Genomic DNA, 18451 nt, shown 5'->3' with positions numbered 1-18451 from the left:
TAGTTTGGGAGTTTATTTTTGTTTAATCTAGCAATCTGGATTATTTAGTCCTTTTACAGTTTGATATAGTTAGGTGTAAGTGTATCATCTTGGTCCTTGTTTTCTTTTTGTTCCTTAGTTTCTCAACTTACCCTTTCTTACTTTCCTTGAATTAACTCAGCATTTTAATTATTTCATTTAGGCTCCTCTATTAGCTTACTGGTTTTACAGCTTTTCCCTTAGTGGTTATCCTAGAGTTTGAAACATGCACTCCTTTTTGTTGTGTGTGTGTGTTTTTTTTTGAGATGGAGTCTCGCTCTGTCACCTAGACTGGAGTGCAGTGGTGCCATCTCGGCTCACTGCAGCTTCTGCCTCCGTGGCCTCAGCTTCCCGAATAGCTGGAACTACAGGTGTGTGCCACCACACCTTGCTAATTTTTGTATTTTTAGTAGAGACAAGGTTTCACCATGTTGGCCAGGGTGGTCTCGAACTCCTGACCTCAAGTGATATGCCTGCCTTGGCCTCCTAAAGTACTGGGATTACAGGCATGAGCCACTGCACCCAGCCTTTTACCCTTTTTTTTTTTTTTTTTTTTTTTGAGACAGAGTCTTGCTCTGTCGCCCAGGCTGGAGTGCAGTGGCAGTTTCTGCTCACTGCAACCTCTGCCTCCCAGGTTCAAGTGATTCTCCTGCCTCAGCCTCCTGAGTAGCTGGAATTACAGGTGTGTGCCACCATGCCCAGCTAATTTTTGTATTTTTAGTAGAGACGGAATTCACCATGTTGGTCAGACATGAGGTCAAACTCCTGACCTTGTGATCTGCCCGCCTCGGCCTCCCAAAGTGCTGAGATTACAGGCGTGAGCCACCGCACCTGGACCCTTTTACCCTTTTCAATTATCTTTTTTATCATGCTTTTACATAGTTCTAGCTGGGATTTATTTATTTATTTATTTATTTATTTATTTATTTATTTATTTATTTGCCATTTAGATACACCTTTTAGTAGTATTTCTTCAGCGCTGATTTGCTGCACATTGTGTCACTTTCTGCTTATATGAATCTCTTAAATTTGTCATCATTTTTGAATGATATTTGTCCTCAGTATAGAATTTTAGGTTGATGGGTATTTTCTTTTAGCATTTTAAAGGTTTCATTTAGTTAATATTTGACTTACATAATTTATTTGAAAAGTCACGGTGTTACTGATTTCTCCTAAATGTAATGTGGCTCTGCTCAGCTCTTCAGCCTCTCGTCTGCTGCTTTTTGTGGGGTTTCTTGGAGCCCTGGATGCCATTTTGGGAATTGGGAAATCTCAGGAGTGGAGATTATACATAAAATTTTGGATTTACTGTAATTCATTTCTTTCTGAGATTTTTGTCCCTAAGGCTCAGTTACTTTGGTAGCCCTCACTGTCAACATTTTTCTCTTATCTCAATGGAACTATTATTTTCTGCTGGTATGCCCTCAGAAAAAAAAGTCAGGTGAATGAGGAGCTCACCTTGATGTGGTTTCCTTCTCTTGGAGATTATAGTGTCTGACGTTCTGTCGATGATAGTTGCTTTCCAATATCCTTACACAGCTGTTTCATTTATTTTGTCCAAAGCAAAGTTTTTGTCAGTACTAGAACCAGAAGTTGACAAATATATAGTATTATAATTCCAAAAGAGTTTAAAAATATCTTGATCAGTGGCAGTATTATTGAAATTTGCTTATGGCCCTCCAGAGTGACTAATCTTAACAAAATAATGACTCATTTGCAAGTAAAAATCCTGTTTTTAATGTAATTTATTTATTGGTGATTATTATCTTTAAATTTGCAGATCACAAATGAAGATTTAATATAATTTTAAACTATACAAATAAATGCAGATGATTTTTGTGTAAAATTTTCAGTGCAAATAGTGGAAAGAGGATTTTGAATGTAGACCTTTTGAATAATTACATTTTTCTATTTTGTGGCTGAATTCTCTTACAAGTTTCTTATTTTTACAAGTGGTTGGTACTTTGTTTCCTGCCTATCATTAGTTATATAACTGGAAAAGGGATCCAGAATTGGGCGAACTCCATATATTTTTATTGATTCACCAAAGGGAAAAAAAATCAGTATTTTAAAAAGATTGTGGATTTTGTTTTTGGCTTTTGAATTTACAGTTGGTTGCTTAAATGATCTCTAAAGTGGGTCCTTGTGCAAGTCTTCGCAAAGAACCATGGTTTGTTATTAAGTTACTTTAAATCATGGAATGGAATGGGAGAGAATTTGTGCTTATCTTCTACCTGTCTCTACTTCCTGTGCAGCTATTAGCCAGGTATTGGATATAAATACATTTTCATTTTTTCCTTTCATCAGTGAGGAATATATGTTAAACCTTTGGAATAAAAAACTTTAATCTTTGAAACTTCTTGTCAAAGGGGTATTTTTTTGTTGGACTGCATTTGATGCTTTTGATCTGGTTTGATTGGTTTGCACCTGGAATCTTTGTAAAGGATTGCGGATTGTTGACTGTCGCATGGCCTGATCTGTATAGAGGCTTCATTCGTTTAGGTTCACACTGCTGACACTGTTCTGCAGCTTCTCTGTCAGCACCAATTGTTGTGGTACTGTTGGCTCTTTGGGATAGTATAGCCTCACTTGCATTGAGTGACTGGCAAGGGCATTTCACAATCTAAATAAGAATGCATATTATTTTTATTTTTTTGACGTGAAAGGAAGTTTATTAGGAAAATAGAGGAATGAAAGAATGGCTACTCCACAGGCAGAGCAGCCCTCCTGGTTGACTGTTTTTATGCCTATTTCTTGATTATATGCTAAACAAGGGTAGATTATTCATGAGTTTTCTAGGAAAGGGGTGGGCAATTCCTGGAACTGAGGGTTCCTCACCTTTTTAAACCATATAGGATAACTTCCTGACATTGCCATGACATTTGTGCACTATCATGGCACTGGTGGGCATGTCTTTTAGCATGCGAATGCATTATAATTAGCATATAATGGGCAGTGAGGACAACCAGAGGTCACTTTCATTGCCATCTTGGTTTTGGTGGGTTTTGGCTGGCTTCTTTACTGCAACCTGTTTTATTTATTTTTATTTTTTAAAATTATACTTGAAGTTCTGGGATACATGTGCAGAATTGTTACATAGGTATACACGTGCCATGGTGGTTTGCTGCACCCATCAATGCGTCATCTACATTAGGTATTTCTCCTAATGCTGTCCCTCCCCTAGTCCTCCACCCACCGACATGCCCTGGTGTGTGATGTTCCCCTCCCTATGTCCATGTGTTCTTATTGTTCATCTCCACTTATGAGTGAGAAGATGCGGTGTTTAGTTTTCTGTTCCTGTGTTAGTTTGCTGAGAATGATGGTTTCCAGCTTCATCTGTGTCCCTGCAAAGGGCAGGAACTCATCCTTTTTTATGGCTGCATAGTATTCTATGGTGTATATGTGCCACATTTTCTTTATCCAGTTTATCATTGATGGGCATTTGGGTTGGTTCCAAGTCTTTGCTATTGTGAATAGTGCTGCAATAAACATATGTGTGCATGTGTCTTTATAGTAGAATGATTTATAATCCTTTGGGTATATACTCAGTAATGGGATTGCTAGGTCAAATGGTATTTCTGGTTTTAGATCTTTGAGGAATCGCCATACTGTCTTCCACAGTGGTTGAACTAATTTATGCTCCCACCAACAGTGTAAAAGTCTTCCTGTTTCTCCACATCCTCTCCAGCATCTGTTGTTTCCTGACTTTTTAATGATCGCCATTCTAACTGGTATGAGATGGTATCTCATTATGGTTTTGATTTGCATGTCTTTAATGACCAGTGATGATGAGCTTTTTTTCATATGTTTGTTGGCCGCGTAAATGTCTTCTTTTGAGAAGTGTCTGTTCATATCCTTTGCCCACTTTTTGATGAGGTTGTTTCAACAAACCTGACAAAAACAAGCAATGGGGACAGGATTCCTTATTTAATAAATGGTGTTGGGAAAACTGGCTAGCCATATGCAGAAAATAGAAACTGGACCCCTTCTTTACATCTTATACAAAAATTAGCTCAAGGTGGATTAAAGACTTAAACGTAAGCCCTAAAACCATAAAAACCCTAGAGGAAAACCTAGGCAATACCATTCAGGACATAGACATGGGCAAAGACTTCATGACTAAAATACCAAAAGCAATGGCAACAAAAGCCAAAATTGACAAATGGGATCTAATTAAACTAAAGAGCTTCTGTATGGCAAAAGAAACTATCATCAGAGTGAACAGGAAGCCTACAGAATGGGAGAAAATTTTTGCAATCTACCCATCTGACCAAGGTCTGATATCCAGAATCTATAAGGAACTTAAACAGATTTATAAGAATAGTGCAGCCTGTTTTATTAGCAAGGTCTTTATGACCTGTATCTTGTGCTGACTTACTATCTCATCCTGTGACTTAGAATTCCTAAACTCCTGGGAATGCAACCCAGTAGGTCTCAGCCTTATTTTACCTAGCGCCTATTCGAGATGGAGTTGGTCTTATTCAAACACCTCTGACATATTTTTCTTCTCCCTTTTACAAGGGAACTCTTAATCCTAAGGTTAGTAGAGGGACGAAGATCCATCTTCTGTAACTTTTTCAGGCTGAATAGGGGCGGTGATGTTCCTGCCTAACTCTCAGGGTCTCTTGTATTCATGTTAGAGAGGAACTCAGTCAGAAAGCATTGGTATGTCGAGGGCCATTCATAGCTGTGAGTTTGAAGAAAGGTGATATCTGGAAGATCAACAAGTCTTCAATTTAAGAAAACATTCGGTAAGCTTATCCTGCATTCCTATACAAAGAGTATAACAGCAATATATTCCACAACAGTAAAGCAAAATAAGTAAAATTATCCCAAGTAAACTAAATAAGAAAGCTTTTCATGAACTGGGCAATTGTTGGAACCAAGCTGATATGGGGTTGCTAGCTGATGCCAATGTGTGCCCAGAATTAGAATATTGATCCAGATGTTTGCATTAGTCATCCCTCTCTTTCTTCTGAGCAGCAGTCAGAGATCACTGGTTGGTTCACAGGATAAGCAGGATTAGTCTAAAATGCAGATAAAACTTCGAAACAACTGATGAGACTAGAATCTAATAACAGGCATACCATAATTCTTGAAACATTTTTTTTCTTTAGTCTTCCATTTTTACTAAAGACAAATTGTAATAGGACCAATTTGTTTGCAAAAATAAGCCTTATTCTTATACTTGGCCTGATTATTTGTTTAAAGTGCAGCAAGAATAATTATTTGTCACATAGACTTTTTAAATAGGCTTTGATGGAACTGTGTTCCATAAGGAATCTCAGATAAGATTTTTTTTTAAAGCCCAGCCCAGCCATGGGTTTGTGTACCCTCAAATACCTATGAATTGGGTAAACTCATCTCCTCTTGAGGTCTCAAGACTATTTGGGGCCCCTGGACCTTTCAGAAAGTGACATTCTTTACTTACCAGAGGTCAGGAATCCTGTACAGGGACTGTGTAGGCAAGGTATGAGGTCGGTTTTCCCATGGGGCTTTCATTGCTCTGTATGTCAAATTTGATTCCTTAAAGGAAAGCACACCATTCCAGTCAAAACCTTGGAAAAATAACCAGCTTCTCAAATTGTGTCCTGTTGCAAAAGAAAACATTCTTACTGCACTTATGCAAATAACTATATTGCCATAAATTAAGAATACTCACAAATAGTTTCCAAATTCTGGAGAAATCAGGTAGAGAGAAACAAATATGCTCCAAATTTTTTTCACAGGAGTATACTTTACTTAATTGTTAAAAGCTGTAAGTAGCTCAAAAGAAAAGTTTTCTTGACTCTAAAAAACAAAACAAAGGATCAGCAACATTTTAAGCAAAGTCAAAAAGATTACTTTGAACTTTTTAGTTTAGTCTTTGCAGTTAACTCCTCTTCTGCTTGATATTCATGAACATTTCAGCTCTCCAGGAGAGTTCTGAAAGCTTTTTCTGCATTCTGATGTTGTAATCTCCAAACTTACCAGAAACCTACATTCAAGAGCACCTGTCAGAGGTTCTACAGCTAATTATAAACCTTGAAGAGGTTTTTTTCAAGGGATCAAAACAAGAAAACAATTGTTTTTGAAGAGGATTAAAACAAGAAAACAAGTGTTCGTGGATGACCAAATTCTTTTGGGAAGCCCCTATTAAAGCTACATTTGACTAGGAGTTTTAGTTCTGTGGCATACAACAATTTTACATAACAATTATAATTATTAATAACACATGCTAAGTCATATCAGACTTATAGGAGTTTTTCATAATTTTGGGACACATAACAATAACATTAACGCAGATGTATCCCCGAGAAAGCCAAACACCATTTCTTATTTGATGGTATTTTCTGTATGGTTTGTATACCAAATAAGTCGAATATGTTATTTTTGGACCTTAGGTGACTTAATAGCTAAAATATTAATTAAGTCAGAGAAAGTCATACTTTATAGTTTGATTTTGGAAAGTTTGTCAAATATCAAAGTTTTAAGACACTTCATATTATAAAATAGAGTTCCATGTCACTGTAAGTCATTCATTTAGCCAAAATGATAACTCAAACATTTAAAAAAGGCAAAAACTAAGAGGGAAGACTTAGCTTTCCAAAGTGTCTTTTTTCTTTCCCTTCTTTTTCCTGTAGTTATTCAAAAGGAGCAAACAAAAATCCTTCATTATTTTTTATTTTTTATTTTTTTTGAGACGGAGTCTTGCTCTGTCACCCAGGCTGAAGTGCAGTGGCATGATCTCGGCTCACTGCAAGCTCTGCTTCCCGGGTTCACGCCATTCTCCTGACTCAACCTCCTGAGTAACTGGAACTACAGGTGCCTGCCACCATGCCCGGCTGATTTTTTGTATTTTTAGTAGAGACGGGGTTTCACCATTCACAGGATGGTCTCGATCTCCTGACCTCGTGATCTGCCTGCCTCGGCCTCCCAAAGTGCTGGGATTACAGGTGTGACCCAACGCGCCCGACCCCTTCATTATTTTTTAATGTGACATGAAAATCTTGTTCAAGACAGAAAGCCATATTTCACCCTTGCATTGGTGTACTATTAATGTCACACCCAATTCTTAAAACCTTATAGACAATTCTATTCAATCTTAATCACTTTGACCATAAGGTAGATTCTCATAAACCTTTTTTATAACTGTTTACAAATTTTTGTTACAGAAGGCAGGTTAGTGCTCTGAGAAAACCCTGTTGTATATTTATTCCATTGTTCACACACAGACTTTTTTTTACAAGATTAATTTTTTACAAATGTTTCACAACTTGCACAAATCTTCAGCTGTATCCTATCTAACGTAAAACAATCATTTAACCCTTTAGGCAAAACTACCTCACATTCACATGCCTTTTTATAATCTTTTACCAAATCACATATCACTTTCTTTACACACCTTGCATGCAAAACTGTTTTTATTTCCCAAAGATTACTTAAGTCACATGAGCTAAAAGGCATTGCACTTTTTACTGCTCTGACAAAATATTTGATTTAAGTGCTTATTACCTTTAAACCAATTAATCAAAATCACAGTCTTCAAACTTACCAGACACCTCCATTCAAGAGCACCTGTCAAAGTTATATAGCTGACTATAAACCATCTTTTTAAGAGGATCAAAACAAGACAACAATTGTTCATGGATGACAAAATTCCTTAGGGCAGCCTCTATTAAAGCCTCATATCACATATACAGCACATATAAACACACAGACAGAAGAAGATCCAGTACTTGTAAGATTTTTTTATTCGCCAGTTTTTAGGTTTTTCTTTAAAGTATGCAGTTTTTAGGGCCTAATAAGCAGGCACAACTGTAAGGCAAAGCAGATTAACAAAACCCAAAATTAAGGGTTCCATTTTTGTAGCAGATTCTGGATCCCCAAAAGAAAAACATTATGGAACAAGACAGTGCAATGATTTTACTGTGCATTTCATTGCAAAGCAACCCAAAGCCAATCAGCTCATTCTGTGATTAACCCAACCCCATGAGATCTTACCTCTCAGTTGTGGGAGAGGGATATCTTCATTCCTTCCAGGTTGCCAAGAGCTTGCTTCTCTTATCCAAACATGCAAAGAGCCAAGTATCCCCCCATAACTGCAGTAGCTATTGCTAAAAATATATTTCCTACCAAAGTATATTTTGGTTATCACACCCCAAAGTTCTGTCATAATGTGAAGTAATTTCTGATACACCCAAAAGTAAAAAACATCAGATAACACAATGCAAAACAGAACAGAGCCTTAGATTCTGAGAGGGATCTATCACTTCTAATTCCCAGGGATCCCGTTGTGGAGGATGGTGGCTGTCTTCTGACAGCTCCACTAGGCAGTGCCCCAGTGGGGACTCCGTGTGGAGACTCTTACTCCATCTTTCCCTTCTGCACTGCCCTAGCAGAGGTTCTCCATGAAGACTCTGCCCCTGCAGCAGACTTCTGCCTGGACACCCAGGCATTTTCATGCGTCCTCTGAAATCTAGGCGGAGGTTCCTAAACCTCAATTCTTGTCTTCTGCATACCCACAGGGCCAATACCACATAGAAGCTGCCAAGGCATAGAGCTTCCACCCTCTGAAGCAGTGGCCTGAGCTGTAACTTTCACCTTCTGAAGCAATGACCTGAGGTGTACCTTTAGTCATGGCTGGAGCTGAAGCAGCTGGGACACAGGGCACCAAGTCCTCAGGCTGCACACAGCAGTGGGGCCCTGGACCTTGTGCAGGAAACCATTTTTCCCTCCTAGGCCTCTGGGACTGTGATGAAAGGGGCTGCCATGAAGGTCTCTGACATGCGCTGGAGACGTTTTCCTCATTGTCTTGGTGATTAACATTTGGCTTCCCATTACCTTGCAAATTTCTGCAGCAGGCTTGAATTTCTTCCCCGAAAATGGATTTTTCTTTTCTACCGCATCGTCAGGCTGCAGATTTTCCAAACTTTTATGCTAAGTTACACTCTTGAAAATGCTTTGCTCTTTAGAAATTTCTTTGACCAGATACCCTAAATCATCTCTCTCAAGTTCAAAGTTTCATAGATCTCTAGGGCATGGGCAGAATGCCACCAGTCTCTTTGCTAAACTATAGCAAGAGCCACCTTTATTCCAATTCCCAACAAATTCCTCATCTCCATCTGAGACCACCTCAGCCTGGACTTCATTGTCAATATCACTATCAGCATTTTGGTCAAAATCATTCAACAAGTCTCTCAGAAGTTTCAAACTTTCCCACATCTTTCTGTCTTCTGAGCCCTCAGTCTCTAGGAAGTTCCAGACTTTTCCACATTTTCCTGTCTTCTTCTGAACCCTCCAAACTGTTCCAGCCTCTGCCTGTTATCCAGTTCCAAAGTTGCTTCCACATTTTTGGGTATCCTTTTAGCAGCACCCTACACTCTGCAGTATGAATATAGTGTATTAGTCTGTTCTCATGCTGCTATGAAGAAATACCCAGGACTGGGTTATTTATAAAGAAAAGAGGTTTAATTGACTCAGTTCTGCATGGCTGGGGAGGCCTCAGGAAACTTATAATCATGGTGGAAGGGGAAGCAAACATGTCCTTCTTCATATGGCAGCAGGTGAGAGAAGTGCTGAGCAAAGGGGAGAAAGCTCCCTATAAAACCTTCAGATCTCATGGGGACTCACTATCATGAGAACAGCATGGGGGTAACTGCCCCCAGATTCAGTTACCTCACACTGGGTCGCTCCCCCAGCATGTGGGGATTAGAATTGAGATTACAATTCAAGATGATATTTGGATGGGGACAGAGAGCCAGACCGTATTAGTGGGGAAGTGGGTGGGGGGAAGCTTCTCTCTTCTGTTTATTTATATAGGATGATTTGGGATGGCCTTTCTGAGAAGATAACATTTGGGCAGAGAACAGATGGAAATGAGGAAGTAATCCTGAGATATTCTGGGTAGAAGGGGTTTGGGGAGGGGAAGAACCGTCCAGAAATATGGTGCAAAAAGTATAAAGGTGCTGAGGCGGGAGCCAGCTTAGTAAGTTGAAGGAATTGCAGAGAGACTACTATGGCTGCAGTGGATGGATGGGATGGGGAGAAGCAGAGAGTGTGGTGGACGTTGAGATCGGCAGAGGCTCTAATAAAGGGTTTGGATTTTATTTTGACCTGGGATGCTTTTGGAGAGTTTAGAGCAGAGGAGCAACTGAGGCTCAAAAAGTTAAACTTTTCTTTTGGAATCTCAAGTTAATACCCAAACCATTTCCAGTAATTCTTTCATTTCCATACATTTGGGTAAAGTGGGAAAAGTCTGTGTTTCTTGCAGTTATACTGTGAGTAACATGCCCCTAGCTTAGAAGTTGGAGAGTTGCAGCAAGTTACTGAGGAAGGGAAGAGCTGGTATTTATAGGTAGAAGGGATAGAAGACCAATAGAGAACTTTTGGAGGCAATACTTGTTTAGCATTTTATAGAATTCAATTATATTTTTCTGACTTAAGTTAAAGTTCGACATAAATCTTTATAAACTTGAGTGTTGTGAGAATGCCTTCCTTTCTTTAATTTCTACAAAAATTTATATCTGAAAATGTTAGAGTGTAAAACTTTGCCTTAACCTTAAGTTCGTAGTAGTAATCAAACCAGCAGATGTTTTACTCACCAAATGAGACTCTGATGTGTTCTTCGGTTAAATGCATATGATGACGTTGAAATTGATGAAGGCTCAGACAATCGGAACATCAAGGGGAGTTTCACTTTCTTTGCTAGTATTCTGAAATTTTGGAAAGTCAAGATATTAATGATGAAAATGAAAGGGGAGAATATAATTGCAGAGGTAGATTGTCCAGAGTTCTTGGACAGTAGGTAAATTGACATTTGGAAAATACTTCATTGTACTGATTCATGAAAAGCATATATTTCCTGTTGATTCATAATGATTTGGGAGATATTTTAGTTGTTTCTTTGAGAGCTTATGAACTTTTTTATTTCTTATGTGAGAGACAAAAATAATGAGTTGTTCTTCCTTTTCTCTTTTCCTTACTGTCTTCAATTCTTCTTAGTCATAGAATGGATAAATTTGGCAAAGCTTGTAGCAGAGTTTCGGTTTTAAGAAAAGGTGATGGCTGAAGTTCACTGAGCAGAATTCTCATGTGCACCTTATAATGGTGGCATCCCTTATAAATGATAATGTGGTTTTGAAACTACTTAATGGTTGTCAGGGCCGGGGGAAGAGGTTGGGGAGGAGGGTTGACTACAAGAGAGCATGGTGTCACATTTGCATTATCATTATATGGTGTTAAATGTATCCACAGTAGGCGTTTAAGATTCCTTCAGTGTCTTCTCATGGCTTGTTAGCTCATTTCTTTTTGTCTCTGAATAACATTCCATTGAATGGATGTGCCACAGTTGATTTATTCACTCATCTGCTGAAGAATGACATCTTAGATGCTTTTGAGTTTTGGCAGAAAGTATGATAAAGCTGCTGTAAACATCAATTTGTAGTTTTTTTGTGTGGATGTAAGTTTTCAACTCATTTGGGTAAATATAAGGAATGGATTGCTCAATCATATGGTAACAATATGTTTAGTTTTGTTAGAAACTGCCAAACTGTCTTCCAGAGTGCTTTTGTACCATTTTGGATTTCCATCAACAGTGAATGAGAGAGTTCCTTTTGCTTTATGTCTTCACCAGCATTTGGTTCGGGTCAGTGTTCTGGTTTTGGCCATTGTGATAAGGCATGTAGTGGTACCTCATTGTTGTTTTCATTTGCAATTGCTTAATCACACAGTGATGTTGAGCATCTTCTCATATTCTTATTTGTTATCCCTGTATCTTTGGTGAAGTGTCTGTTTAGATGTCTTGCTTATTTTTTAATTGGGCTCTTTTCTTCTTCTTCTTTTTTTTTCTTTTTGAAACAGAGTCTCATTCTGTTGCCCAGGCTGGAGTGCACTGGTGTGATCTCTGCTCACTGCAATCTCTGCCTCTTAGGTTCAAGTGATACTCCTGCCTTAGCCTCCTAAGCAGTTGGGATTACAGGCATGCACCACTATGCCCGGCTAATTTTTTTTTGTATTTTTAGTAGAGGTGGGGTTTCACCATGTTGCTCAGGCTGGTCTCGAATTCCTGACCTCATGATCCACCTGCGCCTGGCCTCTTTTTTTTTTTTTTTTTGAGATGGAGTCTCGCTCTGCCACCCAGGCTGGAGTGCAGTGGCACCATCTCAGCTTACTGCAACCTCCACCTCCTGGGTTCAAGTGATTCTCCTGCCTCAACCTGCTGAGTAGCTGGGATTACAGGCACATGCCACCATGCCTGGCTAATTTTTGTATTTTTAGTAGAGATGCGGGGTTTCACCATGTTGGTCAGGCTGGTCTCAAACTCCTAACCTCATGATCTGCCCACCTCAACCTCCCAAAGTGCTGGGATTACAAGTGTGAGCCACCGCACCTGGCTGGGCTGTTTGTTTTCTTGTTGAGTTTTAAGAGTTCTTTGTATGTTTTGGATAACATTCCTTTATCAGATAGGTCTTTTGTAAATATTTTCTCCCGGTTTGTGGCTTGTCATTTTATTTTCTTAACATTGCCTTTCACAGAGGAGTTTTTAATTTTAATGAAGCTCTGTGTATCAATTATTTCTTCCATGGATCATGCTTTTGGTGTTGTAGTTAAAAAGTCATTGCTGTACTCAAGATTACTTAGATTTTCTCCTATGTTATCTTGTTGGAGTTTTGTAGTTTTGCATTTTATGTTAAGCTCTATGATACATTTTGAGTTTATTTTTGTGACTAGAGTAATATCTGTGCATAGATTCATTTTTTTTTGCATATGGATGTCCAGTTGTTCCAGCACCATTTGTTGAAAACTCTTTTTTGTCCATTTTACTACTTTTACTCCTTTGTCAAATATCAGTTGATTGTATTTATGTGGGTCTATTTCTGGATTCTCTATTAAGTTCTCTAGTTGCCTAATCTTTCACCAATATCATACTGTCTTGATTACTTTAGCTTTATAGTGTTCTCATTGCTTTTGAGGAGAGGCTTTTTGAAGAGACTTACTCTGCCATACCTCCTGATGTCATTTTCTGTTATGTTTCTTAAAATACTGTAAAATGTCACATTGGTAAGTTATTATCATTTTTCAAAAAGGAGAAACTGAGACGCAAGGTATAAAATGAGTTCATGAAATTTATTTTTTCAGCTATTGTTCTAAATAGGAGCAAGGCTCATCTCTTTTGTTGTTATGTTTTCAGGTGAAAAAAGTTGATTTTTTTCATAGCTTTGTTATTTTAAAAGTTAATATGTGGGACAAACTCTCAGTAATAACCTCTCAATTAATTTAGCTATCATCAGCAATCTCTTCTTTATCTTCATTCTTTAAATACGACTCTTGGCTTCCTCTCCTACCCATTGGAACTGCTTCCTTTTAAACCCAAATAAAGAAACTGTAGCAAAGCTCTGAAAATAATACATTGAAATTGAGAAAAGTTGACAGTAAAATTTTCTTTCTCTGAAAATTGTTTTTTATTGTGTAATTAAAACTTTTATTGGTATTGCTGAATGTGAATGCTGAAAGGAAATAAATCAAGAAGGTGATCTGCACTAGCAAGGATGTTGACTTTAGCAGCTGGAAGGCAAATAAATGAGAGTAGTGTAGTATACTGCATGGGAGATTGGATGAGACCATGAAACAGAAAGTCTGGGCTATACTCCCTATCTGCCTTGAAAAAAGTGATACAATTTTAGCATTTCTCTGCCCCAACACCTTTATGTAGGAATTTTTGTGCTCTTGAATTACATGTCCTCTGAGGTCTTTTCTAATTACATTTTACTCAGTTGAAAGGCTTTTTATGCCTTGTAATGAAAATTAGAAATGTTTTATTCACCATATGACTGTACCTTTTGGAGTAAGCTACTATGACAACTCTAGATCCTAATAAAGCCACAATGGGTAATTTAAGGAAAGATGTGCATTTATCTATTTTTTTCAAAAAATACTATTGTGTCTCTTATTGAACATGACGTTGTGATTTTAATATCCTCTTATGCTTTGTTTTAGGTTGGTACAGAGGAGTTTCAACAAAGAAGCCAAATGTGAAGGTAATGAAAAGTTTATTGTTACCTGTTCTAATGTAGGAAGGAAATGCCTTTTACGTTTGTTTGGTATAACAACTCTTAGTGGTTCATCTTTTAATCTTTTACAATAGCCACAATGATTCTTTCCTTTACAAAACTGCAGAAAACTCTTCTCTGTCTCAGCATATTAAAATGTTTCTTCTAAAAGGACAGGAAATGCAAATATGGTCATAGCTCCAAAGCTTATCTTGAAAAAGCCTATTCAGGCTTTTAAATATTTTTTCCTTAAGGTATTTGACAAAAAGTAAATTGACTTATTCACAGGCCTAGTCCTGTGGAACCATATAATTAGATGAATTGTTTCTAAAATGCACAATGGAAAATATTTTCAAATAATCCAATTAGATATTTCTCTAATCATAATTTATTGAAATATGAATTTAAGCAAGGTATTAGTGTAGAATACTAATTTTATGTACTAGATTTTATATTTATTACAATTAATATTGATGAAACAAAATATAGTTTAATTAGCAGTTATAAAGCAGTTAGAAATAATCTTTCCCAGTAATGTATTTGCAAACACTTCTTTCCGCATATTTTTTCATGTAATTAATATTATCAATTTTTCTTGTATGTTTCTGTAGCTTAATGTTTGATGCAGTATGCTTTTCTTTATATAGAAAAATACCAAAATTATCACGTTTTCATTCAAAAAGAAAATTGTTTGAGTTCTAATAATCAGTTTTGCCAGTAGAATCATTCAGTTTGATTAATTTTAAGGTAATGATTATAAGGAAATAATATCTTTATATTTTAATGCCTCCTAGCTGTGGTTTCTCATTCTTGGCACTGTTGACATTTTGGGCCAGGTAATTCTTTATTGTGGGAGACAGTCTTGTGCAATGTGAGATGTTTAGCAGAGTATATGGCTTCTACCTACTAGATGCCAGCAACCCTCTGTCCCTTAGTATGACAGCAAAAGAGGACGTCAGACATGGCTGAATTTGTCTTGGGGACAAAATGACCCCTGGTTGAGAACCACTGCTTATAGGTAATTTTTCTTATACTTCCATTTTGAAATACATTCATGAATACTTCTGTGGGAATATTTTCTACTTGTGGTTTATTTTTTAAATTTTGATTTAAAATTGTTGAAAAGTTAGAACTGGAATAAATGAGGAATCTTATAAATGAATATTTGTTATTTGTGATATTGCATGCTATTGATTTATTTTTAGTAATATTTGTGATCTTGGCTACCTCCCCCTACCTTATTTCTAATACTAGTGTTTGGGGATCAGTGTGTAGACTGTGCTCATTAAAATTATTGTATGTTTGTGATTAAAGTATCAGATTGATGCAAAGTTTGTGGCTTGAAAACATTATTGAGACAGGAATGATGATACCCTTAAAATATTAAACATAACTGTTTTGATTATATCTTCCTGTGCAACAAAGTACTCCAAAATTTAGTGGATTAAACTGATAAACATTTTATCTCTCATGCTTTTGTGGCTTGACTGGGTCAGCTGGGTAGCTAGTTATTCTGGGATGTGTGAGGTTACCTGTGGCAACAGTCAGCTGTGGGGTCAGTGTCCAAGACATTCTGGTAGGAATGTCCAAGAGAGTTTACTGATATGTCTGGCATCTTGGCAGGGTTGGCTGGAAGACTGTCTTCAGCTAGACCACCAAGATAACCAGGCGTCTCTGTGTAGTCTCAGGGTTTCCCTATTTCCATGTGCCTTCACATGGTTTCTCCAGCAAGTAATTAGAGTTTTATTTTAGAGTTAAGGAAAAGTACTTGGAACCCCATACTTAAGTTCTTAATTCTCTTTCTTAGTTTTTGGACTCTCTGGGAGAGGACATTTTGTGATTACTCTTAGCAGTGTTTTGGCAAGCTAAGCAAAATGAGGAACCTATCTCACACTACTCCAAAGAATGTTAGAGCTCTTTTTATCTGATCAGACTCCTTTAATTTTATTACTTTGGGGGCTAATGTATTCAGAGATTGCATATTTTGGTAATATCTCTATTCTAGAATCTTAGGTTATTACAGCATTTATTAGCAACATGTATCTCTATATCTCTTAATAGCCTGTATTTGTATTCTTAGACTTAAAAAAGGATAGAAAGACAGTATTAGTAACTGAATTTCATCCTGTGTCAGTGATATTTTATGGAACCAGTTATTTAGTGTTTTTAAAATATAATCATTTAGGGATACCACATAATTAAAATGATACAAAAATAAGTGCATTTCTATATATTATTTGTGCTAATATTGTGGTCCTACTATACTTGATCTTAGCCAAAAGGCTAAGAAGTGATCTTATTTCAGTCATAATAAGTAAAATTTTCTATAGGTTTTTCATAGCTATTAGTGGTTAAAAGAAAAAATAAACATGACTTATTAAAGTTTGTCTTTCGTCATGTATGATTTATACTAATAAGTAAAACACAAAATAGCTCAAATAAAATAATATCTGAACTAGACAGTGAATATAGTTATTTATTTATTTATTTATTTGTGAGTGAATGAATGAGATTGAGTCTCTCTGTCATCCAGGCTGGAGTCCAATGGCATGATTATAGCTCACTATATTCTTGAACTCCTGGGCTCAGGCTGCCATCCTCCCTCAGCCTCCTGAGTAGCTGGGACTACAGGTGCATAGCACCATACCCAGCTAATTTTTTTTTCACACTTTTTGTAGAGATGGGGTATCTGTATGTGCCCAGGCTGGTCTCAAACTCTGGAGCTCAATTGATGCTTCTGCCTCAGCTTCCCAAAGTGCTGGGATTACAGACGTGAGCCACTGTGCCTGGCCAGCACTTAGATATATTAGTAAATGATGAAACAGTTCTTCCTATAAAAGTTTTAAAAAATTTGCAAAGCTTAATCTTTTTGTTGCCTATATTATTTTATAGTAAAAGATTTAGAAGGAAAAACTGGGGTGATTATAAAATACCCTTTCTGTTATGACTACATATTAAAATTTTGCAGTTAAAGAGAAGCATGGTAGGCAAGAAGTATAACTAAATTTTATGCTAGATGATTTTCAGAATGTAGTTTATTGTCTTTTCATTTTTTGAGGACTTTGTTTTTGTTTTTCTGCATACACTTCTACAGTAGAACTTACTTTAGTTTTATAATTTTAGAGACCAAAGCAAGGTTTTGAGACATAGTGTTCTGTTCCACTGCTGAAATGCCATGATATGTATTTGTTAGAGTCATCAAAATATTAACTTTCTGGCCAGGCACGGTAGCTCTCGCCTATAATCCCAGCACCTTGGGAGGCCCAGGCAGGTGGATCACTTGAGGCTAGGAGTTTGAGATCAGCCTGGCCAACAGGGAGAAACGCTGTCTCTACTAAAAGTACAAAAATTAGCCTGGCTTGGTGGTGCACTCCTGTAATCCCAGCTACTCGGGAGGCTGAGGCAAGAGAATCGCTTGAACTCGGGAGGTGGGGGTTGCAGTGAACTGAGATCTCGTGAACAACAAGGGAAGACTCTCTCAAAAACAAAAACAAAAACAACAACAAAAAAACCAAACAAAAAAACTTAAGAGTATACGTGAAGAATTAAAGAATAAGAAATAAAATTGAGAAAAAAGGACAACAGATATTGATTTTAATTTTGTGCTTTTTATAAAATATATGCTCAAGAGGAATAATGAAATTCAGTGCAGTTTATATTTACTTCCATTTTGTGATTTCAGGATCAGCTTTTATACAATAATTGTGAACAGGATGTGTAGTATTCTGTGAGATAGGAACAGGGCCTTATGGAATGTTTTGCACAACAAAAAAGTTGCAAGATATGTTCGTGGAATAGTAAATGTTTTAAGCTGGGTAAGGCATAGTGCAGGAGAAAGTGATGGATGGTAAGGCAGGAAAGGTAGATTGGACCTATACATTTAGAGTTATATGCCAAAGAAATCTAAGGAGTTTATGCTTTGGCAACAGGGAATCTGTCATTCAACAGGGATGTGGATCCATTACTGTCATACAGTATAACTAGAAGATAGGGCCTATCAGAAAAACAAAAGGTAAATATTGAAGGTGTTTACCATCAAGAGAATCGCTTGAACTTGGGAGGCAGAGATTCAAGCGATTGAACCTCCTTGAATATTTAAGGTAAATATTGAAGTATTTATGGATAATTTCTGAAATTTTCTCTAAAATACTATAATGGGTAAAATGTGTATAGATTGATGAGTTAAGATTGGCAAAATGTTAATAATTGTTGAAGGTGAGTGATGGATTTGTGGAGATTCCTTATACTGTTATCTAATTTTGTCTGTATTTGAAATGGGTATTATGTTATTACTTATCTCATGGAATTGTAATGAGGAATCAAGGAGTTGATATGAAGCCTTTATTGCAGTGCCTAGCACATAAGAACATGATAATTCTTTTTCACTATCATCTTTTACTATT

At 37.0% G+C, this 18451-nt stretch overlaps 1 protein-coding gene across 7 annotated transcripts in view; it reads left to right on the top strand.

Moving 5' to 3' along the window:
- The window catches only part of DOCK3 (dedicator of cytokinesis 3), a 666839-nt gene that overhangs the window by 114154 nt on the left and 534234 nt on the right, over positions 1-18451 (top strand). For all 7 annotated transcript variants that reach the window (XM_030934847.1, XM_030934917.1, XM_030934886.1 and 4 more), the window contains exon 3: positions 13996-14036. In XM_030934847.1, coding sequence (XP_030790707.1) covers positions 13996-14036 — 41 coding nt within the window. The remainder of the gene's footprint in view (positions 1-13995; positions 14037-18451) is intronic.

The sequence above is a fragment of the Rhinopithecus roxellana genome, chromosome 1, assembly GCF_007565055.1.
Source record: "Rhinopithecus roxellana isolate Shanxi Qingling chromosome 1, ASM756505v1, whole genome shotgun sequence".
NCBI lineage: Eukaryota > Metazoa > Chordata > Mammalia > Primates > Cercopithecidae > Rhinopithecus > Rhinopithecus roxellana.
The sequence above is the reverse complement of the archived record's forward strand: the minus strand, read 5'-3'. Positions and strand labels throughout refer to the sequence as shown.